The sequence below is a fragment of the Gopherus evgoodei genome, chromosome 3 (assembly GCF_007399415.2).
Source record: "Gopherus evgoodei ecotype Sinaloan lineage chromosome 3, rGopEvg1_v1.p, whole genome shotgun sequence".
NCBI classification, from domain to species: domain Eukaryota; kingdom Metazoa; phylum Chordata; order Testudines; family Testudinidae; genus Gopherus; species Gopherus evgoodei.
In genome coordinates this window covers 3,620,553-3,645,685 of record NC_044324.1, presented here as the reverse complement: position 1 = coordinate 3,645,685, position 25,133 = coordinate 3,620,553, and the positions used below count along the sequence as shown (strand labels likewise).

Here is a 25,133-nt window from a genome sequence, read left to right as displayed (position 1 = left end):
GCCTACAGGTGTAGCAGAGATCAGAATCTATCACAAGCATGTAATAAAAATGTGACATACGGGAGTACTGGTAAGGGACCGATCTTTATTTTGTTGGATGATGTGGGCTGGATTGATAAAAGGTTAATATGTCCAGTCTCACCATCTAAAACAAATAAAAAACTGTAGTGTGTTGCTGGTGATAGAAAGGTGGCTGCGTTCCACCCCAGAGCTGGCTGCATTTCAGTGGTGGGTGAGTAATCATTACGCACCCACTTCTACCATCTGTTCTTATTCTGAGGAATACTTTTACTCTTGGAATAAATTACTATTTGCTGTCAGGATAGCAGAATATGGTCTTCTGTGGAAGCAGTTTGTAAAGCACTTTGGGATGAAAGATACTATATAAATGTGAGTCTGTTATTTTATTGATTTGACATGTAAAAGCAAATTTAAAGTGCTTTATTTGAAATTAATACAACAAATATTCAACCATGGTTAAAAAAATCATTTTCATGGCTTCGTTCCATTTCATTTTAGCTTTACATACAATCACCATGAACAATAAGTTAAATGTCTATAGCAGAAAGAGAACAGTCACTGATATTGGTTAGTATGGAAATGTAAAAATGAAGAATCTGAATAGATACATACAGTCATTATTTATGCCATCTGATTGCTAGAGTAAGTTTTGGGTAAGTTTCTTGGGTTCTTCTGTCAGCGGGTGAGAATTAAGTTTTTCTTAGGAATGTAACTAAAATAAGAAATATTTTTTAAAAAAGAAAAGAAAATTGGTGATTTAAATCATATTTTTTTGCAACAGATTCAAATCACATTTTAAACCAGTGAATTCTATCACTTTAGTTCAATCTACAGAGAGGCAAGGCAAGTTTTCTTTTAAAACGATTCTGAATTTCCTTGGGGGCAGGGAGCCATATTTTTAGTCCTGACACAGAACAGATTAAGCCACTGCTGCTTTACCTGCTGGGGCAAATGCAGCCACCTCTGGGGTGGGATGCGGCAGCTCTTCAAGGATGCCTGTGACAATTTAATACAGGAATAAGAAGGAGCTTAGGAATACAATGAATTAGACTTGGAGGCAAATGTCTAGGGAACAAGCAGGGAGATGGCTCTGGGGAATACAGAGGGACGTTGTTCCCTGTTGAAACGTGGGAGCTGGCAGCCCAGAGGAACCACCCAGATGAAGTTTATAAAAGCTCTCCTGGTAGGATGAATGATGCATCCTTCATATCTCTGTGGAAAACCTTCTGTGCTGTTCCTTGCGGAGAATCGGCCGTGTGTGAGACGCTTGCTGCTCGTTACATGGGGCAAACTCCAGTTTGAGTCCTAGCAGCCATAGCAGTGAGAGAAGTCTGAGATGGGGTGGGGGGGGGGAAGTGGACTGGAATAGGTAGCAATCTCCCCACACCATTAAATGGCAAGTCATAAAAACAATGCTAATATATAGCACTTTCAAGTGCTCAGCAAATGTTAATCCATCATGAGAGCTCAGTGAGATGGGAAGTAGTCTTACCCTCCTTCTACAGCTGGGGAAACTGAGGTACGGAGAAAAGAAGTGACATGGCGCATGTTGTTCGGTGGCAGAGCTGGGAATTGGATCCAGGAGTTCTGCCTCCTGGGGGTTGCCATGCTGAGGCCGCTAGGGGTCAATATGTTCTGTAGCCGGAGCCAGTGTTTGGTTCAGGCAAGGGGATGTTGATGGTCCATAAAGGTGGAAAGCTTGCGAGCATAGGGAAGGTTAAGTGAATTGCCCAGGGAAAGGGGCACAGCTAACAATGGGAACAAACCTTTTATGGTTCATTGGGGCAACTTCTGGCACCTTTACTTCTCGGCAAAAGGGGGGAAAGTGCATTTGTCACTCATGACGTGTGTTTGTCTAGAACAGATGCCGGAGAACGTGGCTAGCTCCGTTTGCAGCTCAGGGAGGCTTCACTAGACTTTCTCTGTCATGCTCCTTGGCAGAGTCTGCGGGGAGTGCAGCTCCATCGACTGCCTCCGGCGAACATCGCGCTCTTCCCAGTCCTCCTCAGGCTCAAAGCCTTTGAAGATGGCAAGTCTCTCTGATAGGGTCTTAGTGTGTGGGAAGAGAATATAATTGTAGATCAGCGAGGCCACCACTGCGCCAGCCAAAGGCCCCAGCCAGAAGACCTGGATAGATGGAGAGAGAAAAAATAAGGCTTCCAAATGAACTGTAGGACTCAGACATTTAGCTGGAACTTGAGATGAACACCAGATATTTATAGATCTGAGTCTGGTCTTCAAGCCACCTAGGCTTGAGGTCACACTGCATTTGGGAACCAACGAGGCTCAAAATTTGCCCACGTCCATAAACTTTTCATCCCAGTGGCACACATACATACATCTATATTTGTTCCATCCTGATCTCCACTGTCGTTTGGACCAGAGATGGACCCAAAACAGAACCTTTTGTCCGAACTCCCATCCTCCAAGCGCTGGTGGTTTTGATCAAATGGATCTGAAAACAACCCTGTTTGGTTTTTTTTAGTGGTTGGTTTTGTGGAACCAAGATCAAACCAATGAGCTTTTGCAACACTAAATCTAAGTCCGCTGTAAACTCTCTGTGCAGCTGCTCTAAGCCGGTGGGAGAGAGCTCTCCCGTTGACTTAATTAATCCACCCCCAACTTCTCATAGCACAGTCCACACTGGTGGCTTAAATTGGCATAAATTATGTTGCTCCAGGGAGTGGCTAATTCACACCGCTGAGCGACATAACTTATTGCAACTGTTGTGCAGCCATTGCCTAAACCTGGTTCAGGGATTGTGATGAAACGAAAACTTTGGAAAGTGATGCAGGCTTGTGGTAAGAACACAGTATTGTTTAACCTCTTTGGTTCTGTGCTCAGCTGTAGGAAGGAATGGGCTCTACTGTGGAGAATAGAAGTTTGGGAATTGTGACCCTTGGGGTCTCTTCCCAGCCTTTGTGGAGAATGTGGACCAGTGGTTAGATCGGGGCTGGGATTGGGAACCAGGTCTCTTGAGATCTAGTCCCAGTTCTAGAAAGGAAAGTGGTTCTCAAACTTTTTTTTCCGCAGACCACTTGAAAATTGCTGGGCGGCTCAGCGGACCACTTAATGATCTTTCCAAATGTTGCTTGTACCATTCACTAAGTATTGTAAAGCGCTTTGGATAAAAGCACTTTATTAAAAAAACTTTATAATTAATGTTTTTTTGTTCTACAGATAAAAGCACACAACTCATATTTTAATATCAGTAGTCTTACTTTTCTAATGCGATGGAAGTGCTCTCTCTCCCCCATCGCGGCAGCCCTTGAGCTGCGGATAGGAAGAAAGGGGAGTCTCTCCCTCTCTTCTTCACCCCAGGAGCCCCCGAACTGGGGCTGGGAAGGAGAGGCGGGGTCTCTCCCCCACCACAGGAGCTGCAGAGCTGAGGCTGGGAAGGATGGGGGGTCTCTCCCTGGCAGTTGCATCCCTAGAGCTGGGGAAAGTCGCCTCTTTTTCTCTGCCTGCTGCAGCCCTGCACATTCCAAATTCCCCCCACCCCCTCTTCTCACCCCACTGCCCCCTCCCACCTACCCCCTATTCCCCATAAGGCCACCACCTCACCTTACATATGCATCTTTTCCAGGGTTCAGGCACCTAATTAGTGGAGCCACGCCTGCGTGGCTCCACTAATTAGGTGGGTGGCCCTTCATTCTCTTGTGGGCAGCTGCCCTGGCGCACACCTTAGATGGAACTATCCACAGACCATCTGAATGGAGCTCGGGTCCACGGACCACAGTTTGAGAACCTCTGGTCTAGTGGTTAAAGCAGAGAGGTAGGATTTCTTTTCTTTTCTCAGTTCAAGTATTAAATTGCTCTCTGATCTAAAATGAGGCACTCCCCTCGCTGCAGCTTGGTTTGTCCATCCGGGTGAATGGAGACAGAGATATTACCCCCCTTTATAAAGTGCTTTGAGATCTTTGAATGTTCATTAGGTAAGTGCTAAGTAGTATAACTTCAGTTTTATTTATCTAGCCACCTTCAACCTTGGTGATTTGGGTAAAATGAGACTCAGGTGTCCACCAACCTTGGTTTGATTTATGCAAAACCCCCAAACTGAACCAATGAAGCTCTGCAAAACTGAAACACAGCCTCCTTGTGTTCCCAGGCTCTAGTTCTGAATCTGCTTTTGGCAGGCACATTTGCCTGGTCAACATGCAAAAGAAACATTTTTCAAGATGGCTGTTGCCTTACCTCTGACCCAGGAAGTCAGTCAAACTCTCAGAACTTTGCTAAAACTTGCCCAGAAGGAGCAAAGCGTCTCTTCCTCTACCCCTTTTCTGGTTCACTGAACACAAAACTTAGATTCCAAATAAATGCCGTCCACATCTGATGGAAAAATTGAACCACGCTGGTTTAGACTAGAGTCAGGAAAGTTTAGTTTGATAATAACTAGAGTTAAAGTCTCTGTAGGTTTTGTGCCTACTGCCAACTCACATACAATGAGCCACACACCCTTTTCCTGTTGCAACTTAGCCCACTTGGCTAGGCAATTAAGGGCTATGGTTTGCTGCGTCTGTTGCTCCCAATCTCTAGATCTTTCTTCCAAGTGGCAACCAGAGCCTGGTTGGGACAATATTATTATTACCCTTCTCATGGTCAAAATGCCAGCAGCTAGGTTGACTCTCGAGAGATCTAGAAATATTGACACAGGCTAGAGTTGGGTCTCCTGGACTAAAAGATTAATGCTTAATTAAAGGTTACATCACGTGATGAGACTTTCAGGAATACGTCCAACCAAAACTGGCAACCTTATGCACTGCAACTCGTCCTGCCAAAACTGCACCCAGATCAGCAGCCGAGTGCTGGGGGCTGAATTCTTACCCAATGGGCGCTGAAGTCTCCTACTATCACAGCTGGGGCAAAAGATCTGGCGGGGTTCATGGAGCAGCCGGTGTAGTGGATCTAGGGGGTGGGAAAAAGGAGCACGGTTATTATTAACCACCAAGTCCTTTTAACCGCAAGACTATTTTTAAATGCCTTCGCCTGTTATTCACATGCTTCGTTCATTGGCGCTAGCTTTTTGTCCTCCAGGTCGCCTTGTGCTAGGAAAAGAATGACTGGCATCTTTCACCAACCAGTCATACGGCTGGCAAAGGGAGCTAAATTCTCTCACTGGCTGCTGCTGGAAGGGGCTGGGCCTGGAGTAGCTGGGAGTTTCCCTGTAGCGCTGGGACTGATTATGGAAAGCACGGTCTAATGCAGGGGAGTGGCCAACCTGTGGCTTCAGAGTACGGGCACCGACTCCAGGGCTGGAGCTACAGGCGCCAACTTTCCAGTGTGCCGGGGGGTGCTCACTGCTCAACCCCTGGCTCTGCCACTGGCCCTGCCCCCACTCCACCCCTTCTCCCCCCTGAGCCAGCCATGCCCTCGCTCCTCCCCCCCAGAGCCTCCTGCATGCCACGAAACAGCTGATCGGGAGGTGGTGGAAGGCGCTGGGAGCCGCTGACATATTACTGTGGCTCAGGATGGCCACCCTGCTCTAATTGGTAAAGCACAGAATTGTTGACAGCCTTCTCTGCTACACAGATGTTGGGCAAGTCTCATCAATTTCCTCTCTGTAATATGCAGACGATACTGACCTAGATCTCAAAGGAGGTCATTCATGTTTGCAAAGGGTTCTGAGATCCTTGGAGGGAATCTGCATATTCGTCCCTGCTGCATCTCTAGCTCGGGGAGTCTGGGGCCGGAGTGATCTATGTTGGGTATTTATTATTTGTAGTGTTACCATAGTGCTTAGGAGCCATGTACATGACCCCACTGTACTAGGCACTGCACAAATACCGAATGTTCTCCATTACCGTAGTATTTCAGCACTTCACAATCATCAACGGACCTAGTCTCACAACACCCCTGAGGGCAGGGAACTGCTACTCTCCTCCTTTGGGAAACTGAGGCACAGAGAGTGTAAGTGACTTGCCCAAGGTCACACAGGAAAGCTGTGGCAGAGCAAGGAATCAAACCCAGCTTTTACAACACCCAGGCTGTGACACCCTAACCACTGGGTCATTCTTCCTCTGCTCTGTAGAGCACCCAACCTAGTGAAACTATCTGGGACGTGGGCATGCTTGCGTGTCATGGCTCTAAAACACAAAAGCCAGGCTGTTGTGACGCACCCCCAGCAAGTGACCTGCGGCTACAGAAAGGCCGATGGACAAGGCCGGCGAGCCGACGTTATCGCTCCTCTGGTCATCGGTGGAAGCAAAAATGCACAGCACCAGCTGGAAGGTGAGGAAAAGCTCGACGGTGACGGCCTGGCCTGGAGTCGTGTCGTTGTGCAGCTGAAACGAGAGGAAAGCAGCTCTGCCAAGGCACCTTGGTCTTACCAGCATCACCCCCTGCAGTCCCAGGTTCCCCACACAGTCCAGCTGATGCCCCTGTATCCTGCTCTGCAAAATCCCTGCTCTGTCAGCTCTTCCTCCCCTCTAACTTTGTCAGTACACTCCAGTCCTCACTTGTGCTCCTTGTCTGGATCGTTCCATCTCTGTCAACATATCCTCTTAACTTGCAAGGAACATAGGAACTGCCAGAATGGATCGGAGTCAGGGGTCCACCTAGTTTATTTTGAGCCCTTCAGAACTCTTTGGCCTCAATACTACCTTGTGGCAAGGAGTTCCACAGGCTCGTTGTGCATTGTGTTCAAGAGTATTTTCGTGCATCGTTTTACAGAGGTTGCTGCCTTTCCGTATCAGTCAAAAGTCTCTTTGTTCTTGTACGGTGCTATTCCCATGCAGGGCTGCCCGGGGGAGGGGGGCAAGTAGGGCAATTTGCCCCAGGTCCCCACGAGAGTTTTTAGGAGCCCCCGGAGTGGGGTCCTTCACTTGCTCCGGGGGCCCTGGAAAACTCTTGAGGGGCCCAGGCCCCCGGAGCTTCTTCTGCTCAGGGTCTTTGGCAACAATTCAGTGGCGAGGGTTGTCCTTCCGCCCCGGGACCTGCTGCTGAAGTGCTGGGTCTTTGGCGGCAATTCAGCTGCGGGGGGTCTCTGCCACCGAAGACCCCAGGCCCCCTGAATCCTCTGGGCTGCCCCGTTCCCATGCTGGGCCTCTTTTAAGGAGATTCTGCCAAACGTTTAGTGCTTGTGAGGTGTGCCAACAAGTACTATAATGAGCCCCATAAAATTCACATCACTTGTGACCCAAGACCGTATTTGAAAAGTTCAAGTGTCTGGAAATGAGAGTTTTAGTTTTCACAATGGTAATCACTGATTTTCTCTCTGTCTCGTGCACACACACAAGCAATATGCACCTCGCATGTATATTTTCCAGGTCAACCTTTCCAAGCAGCCACTTCTGTGCTCAGCAATTGCACCAAACCTAATCTGACCGCACTTCGAGATAACATCTCCAGTGTATGTTTTGCAATATAAATGGCAGCTCGTGTTTCCTTAATCCAATGTAAGTAGTGGTACCACTGGAGGTTGTTGGTTAATTGACCAATTTGCGATGCCACTGGCACTCGGGGGTTGGCTGAGATCTTATCCATGGTCCAGCTATGCAGCTGGAGCCTGAGACATGCGCTGTTAAATACTGAAATCTAGATGTTTTATACAGAACCAGAAATTTCACCTGCTTTTTTTTTTTCTCTCACTGCATCACCTCTTTGCCTGCCAGGACGGTTAAGGGTTAGATTCTGATCTCCATTATGCTGGTGTAAATCCAGGGATTGCATAACTCCGGCGTTACTGAAGCCTGGTCTATACACAGGATCTGTCTACGCTGCTGCCAGAGCCGGAGGTGTGACCCCAGCGCACACAGACATAGCTGAGCTAGCATTGATCTAATGGCTAGAATAGCAAGAGCAGTGACGTAGTAAAGTGATCATCAAAGGGTTAACTAGATTACTCCGGGTACTATGGGTTGGAGTCCTGATCCCCTTCTCTCTTACTTTCTGTTTAGTCCATGGGAAGTTTTCCCCATCCCCCGATTCTGTTGCGATGCAGTTAAACCAGTGGTTCTCAAACTTTCATACTGGTGACCTCTTTCACATAGCAAGCCTCTGAGTGCGAACCCCCCCCCCTTATAAATTAAAAACACTTTATAATGCATTTAACACCATTATAAATGCTGGAGGCAAAGCGGGGTTTGGAGTGGAGGCTGACAGCTCCCAACCCCCCCCATGTAATAACCTCGTGACCCCCTGAGGGGTCCTGACCCCCCAGTTTGAGAACCCCTGAGTTAAACAAAGAAACAAGTTTCCTGCCTGTGGTCCTGTGAGTAGACTGATTTTTGTTGCACTGGGCAGTCCCTTTGCAAAATCCGGCTAGCTGGATTAGTGGCTTTAGCTGTATCCAAAATAGGAATGTCTGTCTACATGTGTGGCAAATTAAATCACACCTCTGATTGCAGTGCAGATTTTGTGCAGTCATTTAGGGAATGTGATTCCTTTTTAAGATGCAATAGTCATACCAGTACAGCTCCTACCGTAAAAGTGCTTCAGACCAGCATACCTTATTCCTCCTCCCTTGCAGGAATAAGTCATACAGGTAAGAGGATTTTTATACTGGCATAACTGCATTCACACTGGGGAAGGTTGAACTGCTTTCACTGTGGTATACTTAAAGCAGGGAAATTTTGGGTGTAGATAAGGCCTGAGAAGAGAAACTAGCCCCCATCATCTTTAGCCTTTTAGTCCAGTGTTGCCAATTCTCATGATTATGTCCTGAGTCTCATGATAATTAGTGGTTTCAGAGTAGCAGCCGTGTTAGTCTGCATCCACAAAAAGAACAGGAGTACTTGTGGCACCTTAAGACTAACAAGAAATACTGGCAGGACCTAACGTGGCAGGGAGACAGACAAGGATATTGTAGAGGTGGTGGGATATGCTGCCAGAGAAGGGTTAAGCATGGCAGTGCTAGGAACTGCATCATCTCTTATGTCAAAATGGCAGGTTGGCTGTGAATGTCCTGATTCTTGTTGGTCGGCGTCATAGGCAGCACTGGGGAATCCTTACAGTGGGGAATTGGGAGCAGAACCTCCAAGTTCTGTTCCCACAGCTAGAAGGAAGCCTGGTCTAATAGTTGGAACACAGTGCTGGGTGTCAGGACACCTGGGTTCATTCCCAGCAGAAGGAGGGAGTCGGGTTAGAGCAAGGGGGGTCTGGGAGGCAGGACTCCAGGGTTCTATTCCCAGCTATACGTGAGCTCACTTGACTTGTCTTAGTTTTTCCAAAAGCTGTACCCATCCATCACTCCCGTCCCCTCTGAGAGCCCCTGCATTGGTGGAATCCTTACCCTGTTGATGGCCAAGTGTCCCCGGATGTTTGGCGGGGTGAGCTCGTGCAGGAGAGCTGCCCCGGCGACTGCCCCCAGAAGCTGCGCCACCACGTAGAAGACAGCTCTGAGGAAGGAGATGTGGGAGCCCACCAGGCAAGCCACTGTCACGGCTGGGTTGATGTGTGCCCCGCTGATGTGCCCCAGGGCCTGGACCAGAGTGGCGATGGCCAAGCCGAAAGCCAGCGAGATCTGCAGGATGTCTGGGGGGGTGGAAGGCCAGTTGAGGGCAGAGCCCAGGCCAAAGAAGATGAAGAGCAGCGTGGCCAGAAACTCAGCAAAGACAGCCCGGGTGAAGGCTACTGAACGGAGCTCCCACATCATGGGGTTTGCCAGGAGCGACCCTAAAAGCTGCTTGATGGCTGCTCCCGTGGCTTCTCCTTGCAAAGATACTGGGGTGTGAGATATCTATCTATGTATATATGTATATATGCAGAAAATCCAGGAACCTGCTGCTGAAGGAGGTGGGGTCAGGGTCTTTGGAAACCTGAAGCTTTTTTTCCTCTTGTTCCAGCTGTATCTGGCTTCAGACCCTGCCCCCTCTATTAACCTGCGAATGTGACATTTGCCAAGTTCAGGAGCTCATAAATTAGCCTCGAGAGATTCCATAAAACACAAGCCTGAGCTGCATTATTCCCTGCGTTTTACTACAGTCCATCTTCCTATGTCATTCCTTTATTCTCTCTCTTCGCCACCACCAGCCTTTTCAGCAGGGATGGGTGAATAAGGAAGTTGTGTTTTGGGGGAACTAGAGATGGGTCTGAACAGCTTGTCTCAACCTGGACATCCTCAAACATTGGAGTTTGGATCCAGGTCCAAATATCCTATCTATCAATCTATCTATCTAATTGTTTTGCTTTCTTTTTTTTCTTGCTCCTCGCCATGTCCATCTGAAGTTTGGCAGGACTAGACTGTATTTTTTTACTGGGCCAAATGATAAGTCCTGGATCCCCAAGCCCCAGGAGTTTGAGAAGGTTTGAACACGGCCCTCTAGTTGCTCTTTGTGGCTCCGGCCCGTTGCTGCACAAAACTTCTAGCTTTTTCAAACCCTGTATTAGAACACGAGCAAAATCTGGTCAGTGGGGCTTAGCCTCGTCCGTAACGGGCATTTGTGTATATAGCTATAAACCACCAATCAATTTGACGTGTCGACTGGTGTCTGCCAAGGAAAGATGCAGAACTGGACTGGTCCAGTGATGCCAGCAAGTCTCTTTTGCAGTGGCAGACTTGGAATTGGGCATGCTACGAGTGAGGGTTGAGGTGCATTGGCAGAGCTGTGCATATGGGAGTCCAGGACTGGAATAGCAGGTTTGTGTAGGGGAGACGTGTGGGTCCGGATTGCGGTGTGTCCAGAGTTCTGGAATAGCAGGGGGCCTGGGGACTGTGGGTCAGGCCTGCAGTACACTGGCAGAGCTATGAAATAGCTCAGGAATAACACTGGGGGCTCTGGGTTGGGACTGAGACCTGTATTGGCAATGCTCATCCTGCAAAGATGCATCTGTAATACCAGAAAGAAGCTGGAGTCTGAAAGAGCAAATATTGCCCTGGACCAGCCATTCCAGTATCCTCATGTGATAAAGCCATCGGCGACTGCCACTAGGTGTGTCTATAAAGAGATATATAAACTCAATAGGGCTTGATTCAGCAGGCCTCCAGAGTGCATTAGCTTTCGACCAAGGAATCCATGTCTCAGAGTCCGTACTGGGGAGGTGGGATCAAAAGTACCAGGCAGAGGTAGGACCTGGACTCTAAGAATGATTGGCAAGAAATTATGACCAGTGCAAATGATACACCTTGGCTGGAGAGTTTAATGAACTTTTTAAAAGTTTCATTCAGAGTCTGGAGGAGGAGGAGAATTAGAGGATTGAGCCAGTTCTTTTTTGGTGACCATCCCTCACCACGGCCTCGTGTTCAGAATCACAACCACATTTCCTGAGCGCGTGGGCGTTACACACCCCATAATCGCCCTTTCTCTGTGGTTGTGTGCAATTGTTCCGCTTCTTCAACGTGCAGGTAATGACTCAGTGTGTCTAATTGCCGAGATATTTAAGTCGCTGAGCACAATAGTCAACTACCCAGCTGTTCCTAGGGTATCCAGCATTGCTTTTGTTTGCTCAGGGATCCGGATGACAGACATGGGTGATGCTGCTCCCTGTACCATGTTAATAGGATCATGCCGAACCAAGGTGAACTATACAGTTGCCAACACTGTATTTCAAAACTAAGGGACTATTTGCTTAGCATCTCTGCCTCACCCTAACTCCTGAGATTATCATCATTATTATTATAACCATTGTCATTATTAATATTAATAATAATAATAGTTAATAAGCAGTGCTCACTTACATTCACCAGGGATATTTCCAGCTGCTTTTTGCAGCAACTCCCAATCTTGTTGTAAAGAGAAGAAAAAAATATAAGGGACTTCCCTTGTAATAAGGGATTGTTGGCGACGCTATGAGCAGTGCTTAATTTGTGCCAAGGTTGAGCCTCTAGGCTTGGCAGTCATAGCCTCGGCGCCTCTGGGCTTGCTGCATCAGCTATGTGTGTGAAAATCTGTGTTTTGTCTTAAAGCCATTTTTCATGGGGGGAAAAAGAAAGTTCAATGAAAAGATGTTTGTTTGTTTTTTTTTACCACCTCTGCAACAGATCCATCTTTATTTTCTATGGCTTGCTGAGCCCCTGATAGCCATGCACAGGCAATCCAAGTGAATGTATCCTGATTGGCTTTGATTGATTTATTGACACTGGTTCTCATGAGGTTTTGTTTCTTCTTTCTCTAAGGCCTGGTCTCCCTCACAAAGTTAGATCAGCGTAAGCCACCTTGCATCGACCTGCTTGTGCACATGTCTACACGTTTGTGTTGACTTTTATTTTTCACCAGGGGTGCTCCATCCCCGATCTGTCCCAAGGCCCAACCCCCTTTTCACCCCTTCCCCAGAGGCCCCACCCTCACTCCACCTCTTCCTGCCCCTACTCCAACCCCTCCCCTGATGCCTCCGCAGCTTGCTGCTCTCCGCCCTCCCCTAAGCGCCAAACAGCTGATCTGCAGCACCCCCGATCTGCTGTGGTTAGTGAGTGCTGAGCACCCACCAGTCAGCACCTGTATGTTTACACTTAAATTTGTCTCCCACCAATAGGAGCTCTCCATGATACCGACATAATAACCCCACCTCCCTGAGCCACAGCTGATTTATTGAGGCTGACGCAGTATAAATGTAGACACTGCATTACCTATGTTGACCCTAACAGTCCTCCAGCCGCTGTCCCACAATGCTTTGGCACTGACTGCTCTGGTCAGAATGGTGAACTCTACTGAGAGAAGCCCCCCATCACCCTTTATTTAAAGCCTTGTGAATTTTACAAATGCCTTTTTCTGTTTGTCCAATGTGGGGAGCACACTGAGCAGCTCTCCATTGTTGAGTGCAACTGCCTGGCTGACCATGCCGGCTACTAGATGCACTCCGACTTGGAGTAGACAGGAGATATTGGATCTCCGAGGCCTGTGGGGAGAAGAGGCTGTGAACTCTGATCCAGCTATAGGAACGTGGACGTCTCTAAGCAGATTGCATGGGGAATGCAGGAGAAGGAGGATGCCAGAGACCAGCAGCAGTGCTGCGTGGAAGCAAAGGAGCTGCAGCAGGCATGCCAGAAGGCCAGGCAAGCCAACAGTCAATCCAATGCCGAGTTGCAGACTCCTGCTTTCACAAAGAGCCACATGTCAGACATGGCAGAGATCCTGCTCCCACCCCCACATGCCACCATAGATACCTCTGAGGAGCCTGAGTCATAGGCCTCTGACGTGAACACTGAGGAGGAGGAGAAGGAAGATGGAGTCCAGCTATGCAGCGAATCCGGATCTGTTTGAGACTCCAGTACGGTCTAGTCCGTCCTGGCAGTGGAGCGTGGGGGAAGGAACCTTGGGTAATTTCCCATTCCCATGATGGCACCTCGAGCTTAGCAGCATCCAGCTCATGACTTTCAGAAGAGGTTTTGGTGCAACAAAGAAAGGTAGAGTTGTTATCCGCTTTTCATTCCCGGCACACTTAGGGAGGATGTGTGCCCCAGGACGTCCCTTGAATCCTCCTAAGATATCTCGATGAGCCTTTCATGGACATACTCTGCTATCTTCTCCCAAAGGTTTCCAGGGATGGCTGCCTTATTCATTCCTCTGCAGTAGGACACTTTCCCCGTGCCAGTTGGTGACAGAAGTCACCTTTGCAGTAAACAGGCTATGGACCTGGGGAGCTTCGGGATGCTGGCAGCAGCTGCCCTCTCTGTGCCTTGTGTTACCCTCAGGAGTGAGATACCAGCTAAAATCACCACCGCCTGTGGGAAATGGTGCCTGTATTCAGTACCCTTTACTCACAGCGTCATGCAACCAAGCAGTTCCTTCCCCATTTGCTCACTACGGCTGGAGCTGGGAGTGGTGCCATGGACAAGCACTCTGCATGAGACGGGCCAATAAGCAGCTCTTGTTTAAAACTATAGGAGAGCAAGGGAGGGGAGGCCCGGCTTGGCAAAGCCCTGGCAGGGATGATTTAATTGGCGTTGGTCCTGCTTTGATCAGGGGATTGGACTAGATGAACTCCTAAGGTCCCTTCCAACCCTGATATTCTATGATTCTGAATCGTAACTTTTGCGTTCCATTGTGACTATACTGACAATGGTACCTCCGTGTGTTTTATCTGTACCTGCTGCCATTGCAGCCTGGAGGGGCTCCCCCTCCACACCTGAGCCAGGTAAGGAGGACAAAGAAAAGGAGTCAGGATGACATGGTCAGTGAGATCCTGCTAGCCAGTGCTGCATCAGACTGAGGGCCTGGAGGATGAATACTGCAGACTGTATGGAGAAGGAAAAGGAGTTGCACCAGGACATGATGGGGCTTCTCCGGCAGCAAACACAGATGCTGCAGACTCTTGTTGACCTACAGAAAATCCCTACTTGCAGCTTTCTGAACAGTCTCGTGTTCCTAAAGATGCAAGCTTCGGGCACCTTCCCTGACCGACCAACAATGATGTCGGTGAAGCATCCCCGGTGATCCACCAGCACTTGCATAACCATAGAAAGTAGACCTTTCTGTTGATGTACTCTGAGGCCAGGTGATCTGGGGCCAAAATAGGACTAAGTGTGCCATCTATCGCTCCACTGTGCTTTGGGAACCCCATTGCTGCAAATCCATCCATTCTGTCCCGCACATTGCCGAGAATCACAGTCCTTCGTAGCAGGAGATGATAAACGGCCCTGCACGCTTGCATGACAGCGGCTGCCCACAATGGATTTTCCAACTCCAAAATGATTTCCCATTGATTGGTAGCAATCTGCTGTTGCAGATTTCCACAATGCAATTGCCACTTGCTTTCTCCACTGTCAGTGCAGGTCTCAGTCTGGTGTCCCTGCACTGGAGGGCTGGGGTGACCTCGGCACACAGTTCCAGAAACGTGGCCTCATGCCTCTGAAAGTTCTGCAAATGCCACTTGTCATCCGAACCTGCATTATGATGCAATCCCACCAGTCAGCACTCGTTTCTCGGGCCCAGAAGCAGTGTTCCACCATCTGCAGCTGCTCCATGAATGATGCCATTAATCTTGAATCAGTTGTTACTATGTCCCACAACCATCTGTCCTCCAAGAATTCATGTTCCCCATGGCTCTTCTTGCAGCTCTGCGAATACTGAAGAATTGTGCGTCCTGTGCTTGCAATGCTCATAGCAGTAGTGCAGACTCCAGGCTTCTGTCACAGCTGGTGAGGAATGGGCAAGTTCTGGGGTGGTTTATAGGATTTTCAAAATAGGCATGACAATTATGGGATAGAGATGGCATTATGAGGCGGAGAAAGTTGTGTGATGGGAACTTGATTCTTCAGTGCCAGTCACCCCACGTGACTCATTTCTGCCCCACCGTGTGTTGCCAAAACTTCCTAGAAGTCAGTGCGCTGGATGGCGGTGGAGTTGCACAATGGGATACCCACCCATGATGCACCACACTGTGCAGTGAAACAAGCCTTACCGATGAGTATGTGCAGCGCTGATGCAATGAGCCAAATATGCACATGCAGATGTGATACACTGATGGTCGGGGCTTTCTGCCAATGTAACTTGCATCAGCAAAAGTTTGTAGCATTGACATACCCTAAGAAACCCTAGCTGTTCAGAACTGCTGTGAGCTGGAAGGAGGGCGTAACAGAAATGGAGCATGAACTGAGGTGCCTGGGGAGAAAGGATTTTTTTTTTTTTTTTTTGGTGCAAGAACACTGGAGTGGAGATCAGAAGATGTCAGCTCAGTTCTTGGCTCTGCCTCAGAAGTCTTGTGTGACCTAGCTGAGTTTATGTATGGCACTCTGTTCCTTCATCTGTATAATGGGTATACCTCACAGAGGGATTATGAGATTAAATCAGTGTTTCTCAAACTGGGGTTGCCGCTTGTGTAGGGAAATCCCCTGGTGGGCCGGGCCAGTTTGTTTACCTGCCTCGTCCGCAGATCCAGCCGATCACGGCTCCCACTGGCCGCGGTTCGCCGCTGCAGGCCAATGGGAGCTGCTGAAAGCGGTGCGGGCTGAGGGACGTACTGGCCACTGCCAGGGACTTTCCCTACACAAGCGGCGACCCCAGTTTGAGAAACACTGGATTAAATGCATTAAGAAATGCCAGGTTCTTAGCTACTGTGTTAATGGGGACCATGTAAATACCTAGAGCAGGGGTTTTCAGTCTTTTTTCATTTGCGGACTCCTAAAAAATTTCGAATGGCTGTGTAGATTCCTTTGGAAATCTTAGCCATAGTCTGCAGGCCTCCGTGGGTCTGCAGACCACGGGTTTCAACCACTGTTCCATGGTAATGACAACCTTTTGTGGACCCCTGAGACTTAGTCCATGGGACCACAGGTTGAAAACTGCTGACCTAGATAGGCTGGGATCAACCTGTAGGGGAGAGAGAACATTCCTATATACTGCAGCACAGAGAACTTGGCCGTACTCAGTAAATAATATAATGATAGGCTATTATGTGAGCTCATTAATAGAATAATATGGATAGCTCATGCTATTGAGTGGCTAGCAAGGTGGTAATTAATGAGTAACAGTTTGTTATTAAAATTAATGAGACGCAAAGCAGCATCAATTCTCTAAAGTGCTTTTGAAATAAGAAATCTTCATTGTTTGCACTTCCAAGGGGGTGGACTCCCAGGAGTCATCGCAGCTGTTGTCTCATCAGATGATCCATATGGATGAGTCCATATGGCTGGCAGAATATATGGCTATGGATGCAATGGAAATAGGTCATCTTCTGTCCTCGGAACTGAAGGGTAATATTTAGGATAGATAATGTAAGAACCAAACCGAACCAAACCTGGACTCGTCTTGAAAATTTAGGATTCTGCTGGCACAAACCTAGAAGGTGACTCTCACTCCCATAATTTAACTAGAGAAGAGAGCAGGCCGGTAGTTAAGGCTGAGAACTGAGCATCTAGGACTCCTGGGTTCTATTCCCAGCTTGTCAGGGTGCTCCAATCATTATTAATGATAATATGTTGCAACTTTCACCAGTATAACTCTATAGTGGTGGGTCAGTATCATTAGTCTTCTTGAAACCGAGGCACGGAGAGACGGAACTTTCCCCGGATCATGTGATGAGTCAGGAGTTGAAACCAGGTTTCCAAACCTCCCAGTTCAGCGTCCTATCCAGCTGTACCATGCTGCCTGCCTTATGCTTGCCACCTGGGGTAATATGAAAACCTTGGTATTGGGTCACTGGGTTAGTGCTAGTAGCTAGCCTGGACTCCCTAGGGCCCTGTGACTAGGAGCCCACTTTCTCAGAGAGCTGAAAATAGAATCCAGGAGTCCTGACTCCCTCTTCCTTGCCCTTTCTGCAGTTAGGCCAATAACAACATCCTACCGTTAACCCAATGGTCCAGCAGGGATAGTTGAGTTACTGGCATAGCTGTGGGCCACTGGACCCACCAACTCCATGGGTGCTTCGGGGCTGGAACATTCATGGGGGAAAAATGGTGGGTGCTGAGCACCCACCGGCAACCCCCCTGATCAGTGTCTCCCCCTCCCTCCCAATGCCTCCTGCCTGCTGCAGATCAGCTGCTTCGGTGCTGTGTTGGGGAGGAGAAGAAGCGAGGGCAGGGCGTGCTCAGGGGAGGGAGTGGAGCAGGGGCTGGAAGAGGCAAGGCGGGGGTTGGGTCTGGGAGGGAGTGGGGGTGGGGCCTGGGGCAGAGCAGGGGTTTCTGACTGGACCAGCACTCGAATCTTGTAACTGGGTCAGCTGACTCCATTATTCTGACCACTGAATCAGAAAAACTCCATACCAATGAGCCCGCTGGTGCATAACGCTGTTATCGGCTCTTAACTGCGATCAAACATTAATGCTGCTTATGAATGCTTCCTCTTGGCCTCTGACGAGAGATGGGCAAGGGGCCGCTTGCTTCCTCCAGCCAGCAGAGAATGAGGGAAACAGCCTGATAATGTGTTTTGTGCAAATTTACTTCTGCAAGTGCCTAGATTATCCAGATAGCCTGGCTTTGGGGAAAGCACAAACATCTGATGCTATCTCTCTTCCACGTAAAATACCTCTGAGCCACAAGGAATGGGATATTTATTGTATAAGTATTTGCTTTCAATTTTCCTGCTTGTATCCAATCATCCGGTTCCAGTGGCCTATATGCTTGCGACGACTCCTGCTCCGTGGCTCTGTAGACCATGGAGGTCCTTGGTCCCTCTCACAATTTGTTCCTGCTTCTCTCTGTCAAGAGCTCTGTAACGGAGCAAAGATAGCAGGTTATTTTTGAAAGGGGTCCTCTCAGTGAGATGAGTAAAAACAAGGTATTTAATGGAGTTCCTCTCTTGTCCCTCTTCTGCATTCCTTTCCCTAGTGTCACTGGTTCTTTTTGCATCAGTGGAAACATCTTCTGCCTCTTGCCCAGTGCTGTAGTTCCCTAATTCGGTGACTGTGAGTGACACTGCAGGTTCTTGGAAGAGCTCCACACCCATCTTTAAAAATCCGGGGAGCTCCATTCAGTAGGAATTACACATAGGCAATTTGACTGGGGAGACTTTCAGGCATCTTGATGCTGTCTAGGCCAGTTGTTTTCAACCTGTGGTCTGTGGACCCCTGGGAGGTCCGCAGATTATATCTCAGGGGTCCGCGAATGGTTGTCATTACCATAGAACAGTGGCTTTCAACCTGTGGTCTGCAGATGTGTGGGGGTCCGCAGACTGTGTCTAAGATATCCGTCTCCATTCGAAATTTTTTAGGAGTCTACACTGGTCTCAGCTATTCATGAGGAAACTTATCTGGTATGTGACATCACAGGCAGACGTTTTCCAAGGGGAAAGCTCCTTGTCTTATTTCTCTCTTCATCCACAGAACCTTAATTCTGGTCCACCTGAACGTGCTGTGTCTGGTGAAGAGCCTTTTTGCATTTGCAGAGTTAATCCCGAAATGGGCTGGAGTATGGGTGCCATAGCTTCTAGGTGGGATTTCATGACAGTGTCCTGAAATAGGGATAAAGGTAGTTTGCCCTCAGCAGGAAACCCTACACCTAAAGAGAGGAAGGATGGTTCCATCATTAGGATGCCAGCCTAATTCCCTGCTCTGCCATGACTTTGGAGAAACCACTTAGCCTTTCTGTGCCTCAGTTTCCCCATCTGTACAATGGAGATAATAGCATTGCCCTGCCTCAAAGAAGTCTTGAGGATAAAGACCTTGAGTTCATAGGGGGCCATATAAGTGCTATTAGAGACAAATATGCTTGCAACTTGAGCTGTGTTCATCATTGATTCCTTGCTGACACACAAAGGGTGAGTTTTGTTGAGTAGACAAGGCTTGTGTCTGTGTCAGGGCCGAGCCTGATGCCCCGTTGCCTTGGTTGCTATTGATACCTGTGCCAAGCGATTCTGGCTTGCTAATATTTTGCCCCCCCCTTTGGATGGCCGTGTGTAACAGCCCAAGGTGCAAGGTAGCGGAGAGTCAGACCTGGTGACTGGATCTGCTTCTTAGCTTCTATTTCCCTCTTTGCTTCCTTCTGTCTCCATCCTCCCCTTTTCTGTTTCCACCACAGGCGCTGACTTTTCCTTCTCTTCGCGGTGCTCTACCCCCACTCCACTCTGAGGCCCCGCCCCTTCCCTCAATGCTCCTCCTTCACTCCGTCTCTTCCTGCCCCTGCTCCGCTCCCCTCCCCCGAGGCCCTGCCCTCGTTCTGCCCCCTCCCTGAGGCCCCTGCCTACCATCCGCTCTCCACTCTTCCCTTAGCCCCTCCCTGAGCCGCCAAACAGCTGTTTGGCGGTGGCAACACCTCCATGAGCTTTTTGGTGGCTGCGCCGCCCTATCAGCTGATAAGCAGGGGCGGCGAACAGCTGTGACTGGAGAGTGCTGAACACCCCACTATTTTTTTCCCATGGGTGCTCCAGCTTGGCACATCCATGGAGTCGGCACCTGTGGTTCCCCCACCAAGCCTGTGCCGAGCAATGTGCTCTCACCTGGATGTGCTGCTAATGCTTCCTGCGAGTGCTGCGCTGCGTGGTACCTCTCCAAGAAAACTGGCTGATTTAGGGAATAAAATCAAGCATGAAATCCTGAGTATTCTCATATCCTGCCAAAATGCTTCATTCCTGTACCAAGGCCATGGTTGTGCCAAGGCCCACCAGCTGTGGGAACCCTCTGAAGAACATTAAGGAACTTTCCATCAGGTACCAGTGGGAATTTGACTGTTCTGGTTGTGTTTATAATTGCATGCCACAATTGTAACATTGTCTCTCCTCTCAATTTGCTGGCAACCCGGGGAGGAGAGTAACAGGAGTGGAGCACAGTATCTCTTTGTTCTTTATGGAAAGGCAAAGATCAGATTTATCCCCTACTGACATGTTGTATTAACGTGACATGCAGCTCAGGAAAAAAGTCAACCGTCAACATTTCTGGCATTTAGAGTCGAATCCTGAATCCTTGTTTTTGCAAATCTCTCATTGGCTTCCACAGTGTTTAGTGCTCTTGTTTGAACAGTGACAGAAGGATTAATTCACCCCAACTTACTTCAATAACTTCATTGACGTTGTACCTGAGTCAGCCAAGGATTGGGTCTAGTGTGTTAGCAAGATGCTATTCTTTTCAACTCAGCTATAAGTCCAGTCTTGGATGCACTGTTTGAGTCTTTTTTGGTCAAGGTGGACAACAGCACTGTGGTTTTGGAGATGTGATCTGTAGTGTGTTCTGGGTGACTGAGAGCTCCTTACATCAACAGGACCCATGAACTTCCCCAATCAAGTAAGCACAGTTTGTGTAATACATGAGTTCTGATAGTACCCCTCTCAAAAAAAGATGTATTAGAACTTGAAAAAGTACAGAGAAGGTGAAGAAAAACGATGAAGGAGATGGAGCAGATTCCATAGGGGGAGAGACTAAAAAGATGGGCATTTGTCAGCTTGGAAAAGAGATGACTGAGAGGGGATATGACAGAGGTCTGTAAAATAGTTTATGGTGTGGAGAAAGTGAATAAGGAAGTATTATTTACTCCTCATAACACAAGATCCGGGCGTCATTCAATGAAATTAATAGGCAGCTGGTTTAAAACAGACAAAAGGAAGTATTTTTTCACATAACACACACTCAACCGATAGAATTCTTTGCCTGGGGATGTTGTGAAGGCCAAGACGATAACAGGGATCAAAAAAGAACTAGATAAATTCATGGAAGATAGGCCCATCAATGGCTATTAGCCAGGATGGGCAGGGATGCAACCCCATGCTTTGGGTGTCCCTAGCCTCTGATCAAGCAGGGGATTGGACTAGATGGCCTCCTGAGGTCTCTTCCAACCCTAATATTCTATGATTCTATTCTGTGATTCTATGATTGCCAGAAACTGGGAGTGGACAATGGGATGGATCATTTGATGATTTCCTGTTGTGTTCATTTCCTCTGATGCACCTGGCATTGCCCACTGTGAGAAGTCAGGATACTGGGCTAGATAGACCAGTGGTCTGTCTGACCCAGTATGGCAGTTCTTATGGTATACACAAAGCACAAGCTAAACCCCCAAAGTCCTATCCCAGCCTGAAATGGTGTCAGTATACACTCCAGGTTGGAATCTTTCTTCCTTTCTTTCTGTTTTTCTGTCTGTCTTTCTCATGATTTGCGTGAAGAAACCATTCTCTCACACGAACACTAGGCTCACGAGGCCTGGAATGTGCAGAAAGAGGGGATGGGGTGGGGAGGGAAGAGCATTGTTTCTGTACTTGGAAAATGCAGCATCTGCAGAACAGCTTCATAGTAGCAGAAATCTGGCCAGGCCCAGCAATGTTATAAAGCAAAAGACAGGGTTGAGTTGGGTGACAACATCTATTAATAATGTTGGAAGGGAAAACATTTTTTCCCTCGGAAGAGTGGTGGAGTTCATGGCCAGGGCATGAAATATTCTGCATAAGAATCTCTGGGGGGACCAGTTAATAGCATAGCGTGTTCCTCTCAGTCCATGAAATGGATAAGGCTGTAGACCAGGACTTAATGTTAAGCAGATTTTCAAACGAGATACACCCCTCCAACCTTGCCAGTCCTTCTAAACAGTTTGTGCTCATTTGCTGCCTAGTCAGGCTTGAACATTACTTCAGGTTAAAATCAAATTGCAACATCATTTCCAGGTGACAGAAGAGAGAGCGAGACCTTTGATTCACCCTGCTGCTGTGAATGTACAAGGTCGTGTCTTTGTGAAATGACATAAATAATGTGCCAGGTCCCAGCTGATGTAAATCAGTGTCACTCCATCGACTTTAATGGAGCGATGTTGATTTGCACCGGCTGGGGATCTGGACCAGTACTGGCCTTCCTCATTTAAAATGGTGTAAACTGGTGTAAGTGGACTCAGCATTGGGCTATAGATTTATATACGTCATGCACTATGGGAAATATCACTAACTTGGCCCTGAAGCACAGCCAGCCATCTCTGCAGTGGAACCTGCAATTGGCCTCTCTTCCCTCAGAAGGAATTCCACCAAAATAGGAGGAGTTAAAATTGGTTGGAGTGAAACAAGACGTGAGCCCTAAATTTCTACTCCTGCAAAAAGGGCCCAGTCTCAGTTTTAGGTGGCATCTGGGGCTCTGGTTCAATGCTGTTTCTGACGAAAAAATATCCTTTACTTGACTAAACCACCAACCCCGCATGCATCTGCATCTGGATTCGTCAGGGGGATACCTTGTGTGTATGCAGTGACTGCTACAGCTTAGCTTGCAAGACCTTGAGGCAATCAGCTCCCAGCCATGCTGATGAGATGCCGTTTTGATCTTGTAAACCCTACGTGGCCTAGGTCAGGGGTGGCCAGCCTGGGGCTCCGGAGCCACCCGCGTCTCTTCAGACGTTAATATGCGGCTCCTTGTATAGGCACAGACTCCGGGGCTGGAGCTACAGGTGCCAACTTTCCAATGTGCTGGGGGGTGGGGTGCTCACTGCTCAACCCCTGGCTCTGCCACTGGCCCTGCTCCCACTCCACCCCTTCCCGCCCCCTCCCCTGAGCCTGCAGTGCCCTCTCCTCCCCCCCCCCCCCCCCCCCCGAGCCTCCTGCACACCACAAAACATCTGATGGGGAGAGAAGGGGAAGCACTGATTGGTGGGGCTGCCGGTGGGTGGGAGGTGCTGGGAGCGAGGTGGGGGAGCTGATGGGGGGCTGCTTACATATTCCTGTGGTTCTTTGGCAATGTACACTGGTAAATTCTGGCTTCTTCTCAGGCTCAGGTTGGCCACCCCTGGACTATGTGGTCCAGTCTATTACTCACTAGGAACTGAACTAAGGAGAAATGACTCTCGGGGTCTCTGTCCTACTGCACTACCGGCATACTGGGGGAAAAAAATCGAAACCCGAAAGGCATAAACTTGCCACAATAGGGATCGTGCAATGGTTGAAGTGTCTTCCTGTCACAGGGACAGATTAATCTCCTTGAGTTGTATATTTTAGTGCCCCAGGTACTCATGGTCTGCGGCTCATTGTCCCCCTTTGCTAGTGCGTTGCATGAGCACAGGTGCACACCTTTCCCCTTGCTTTTCTGCTTTCCTCCAGGTGGCTGGAAACACCCTTCTACACACGCTGCAAATTTCAGCTCCTCACAAGGGCAACGTCATCCCATCGTCTCTGTGGCGGAGCCACTATCTCACTGTCTTTGCTGGTGCCTTTGTTGCTTTGTGGGTCAAACCCATGCCCCTGTCCTAGCTTCGTCACTAGTCCAAGTGCGTCAGCCTTGATTATTCCCAGTGTAAGGGTGCAGCAGCATGTGTGTTATCTCACAATCTGTGCTGGGGGTACCGCTGATCTGTGTATTGACCCCATCACCTCTCCCAGGGGTGATTTGTCTGCTGTCTTGTTATCTTTGCTGGCAGGGAGTGCATCTAGTCACCATGCCTCTGAGAGGCCAGTTATCTAACCATCTTTGCCAAAGGGAGCTGTTGGTGTGTGCCTAGACACAGTGTCTCTAGGAGAGTTGGCTGGTGTGCGACTGGACTTTCTTTGGTGGTGATAGCGGTGCCAGGGGAAGGTACTCCTTTAACTGGCTGTTGATAAAATCTCTCTGAGTATTGATTAGGTGAAGATCATTCTCAAAGGTAAAAAGAGGCAGATTTTATTATTCATGTATTGGACTTGCAGGGCCACCGCTGCAAGCCCGTGATGCATGGCGTGTGCCGGGGGGGGGGGACAGGGGGAAAGATGCCCAAGTGCTTGGGCTCCTGGAAGTGGGGCAAGGCCAGGCAGGCCCCCAGGGAACCCTGGTTCAGAGGCCAGGCCTGCAGCCATGGCATGGAGGAGCAGACTGTCACCTGGCCGCCTCGCTGCCCATTCAAGTTTGGTCCCCCCACCGCAGAGAGATACAGCATTGCTCACTTGATTTTGCCCCCTGTCATGACAGCGGGCTGCAGGGCCAAACTCGAGTGGGCAGTGGGGTGGCCAACGCTGCTTCAGTGGGGCCGGCTCCTGCACCTGGCTTCCCCCCAGACCCATGAGGCATGCCTAGCTGCACCCTGCTTCCAGTAGTCCGTTTCCCCTCTGATGTGCCCAAAGGGCTCACTCAGCGACAGCCTGAAGGCCTGGTGCAAGTACCAGGAGCTTTGGTGAGTGGGGAAGTTGTGTGTGAAAAGTTTCTGGGGGTGGGGGTGCCTCTGGCCCATGTGAATTAAGCCTGTCACTCTCTAGGTCATTGCTGTTATCCTCATGTCATAGCAGGGAAAGGGAATTTTGTAAGTAACTTGCTTATGATGACAGAGTGAGTCAGCAAGGGACCGAGGAACAGAACTCAGGCCTGGTCCACACTACACAGTTAAATCGATTTAAACAGCGTTAAATCGATTTAACTCTGTACCCGTCCACACTACAAGACACTTTAAATCGATTTTAAGGGCTCTTAAAATCGATTTCTGTACTCCTCCCCAACGAGAGGAGTAACCCTAAAATCGATAGTACTATATCGATTTAGGGTTAGTGTGGACGGAAATCGAAGTTATTGGTCTCATTCCTTTAATGTAGCTACCCAGAGTGCACCGCTCCGGAAATCGATGGTAGCCTAGGACCATGGACCCACACCACCGAATTAATGTGCCCTAGTGTGGACGCATAAAATCGATTTTATAATATTGGTTTTATAAAACCGGTTTTAGTAATTTCGATTTTATGCTGTAGTGTAGACGTAGCCTCAGAGTTAGACGCAGGAATCCCTGAATAGAAGCTGGTTGGCTGTATTATGCAGGCAGTTAGACAAGCTGCTCACGGTGGCCCCTTCTAGCCTTAGAACCCAGGCATCCTGAACCCCAGGCCCTGCACTTTGTGGATTTGAGCCTTCTGCATTGGGTAAATAATAAATAAGACTTTGCAATCAGA

The 25,133-nt window shown here is 48.7% G+C and overlaps 1 protein-coding gene across 1 annotated transcript; it reads right to left on the bottom strand.

The window, feature by feature from the left end:
* Window positions 1–1,932: 1,932 nt before the first annotated feature.
* Window positions 1,933–9,613, bottom strand: AQP2 (aquaporin 2). Its single transcript, XM_030558393.1, has 4 exons — window positions 9,251–9,613; window positions 6,138–6,302; window positions 4,846–4,926; window positions 1,933–2,148 (listed from the first exon to the last, which is right to left on the bottom strand). The coding sequence occupies exons 1-4, from the start codon at window positions 9,611–9,613 to the stop codon at window positions 1,933–1,935; spliced, it is 825 nt and encodes a 274-aa protein (XP_030414253.1).
* Window positions 9,614–25,133: the final 15,520 nt, after the last annotated feature.

What these genes read in the sequence shown, in the direction of transcription:
- AQP2 (XM_030558393.1), bottom strand. Translation starts at nt 9,613, where the DNA reads ATGATGTGGGAGCTCCGTTCAGTAGCCTTCACCCGGGCTGTCTTTGCT. An exon ending in GACACTTGGCCATCAACAGG is followed by an intron (nt 6,303 to 9,250) that starts GTAAGGATTCCA and finishes CTCTCGTTTCAG; the next exon opens with CTGCACAACGACACGACTCC. An exon ending in GAGACTTCAGCGCCCATTGG is followed by an intron (nt 2,149 to 4,845) that starts GTAAGAATTCAG and finishes CCATCTATCCAG; the next exon opens with GTCTTCTGGCTGGGGCCTTT.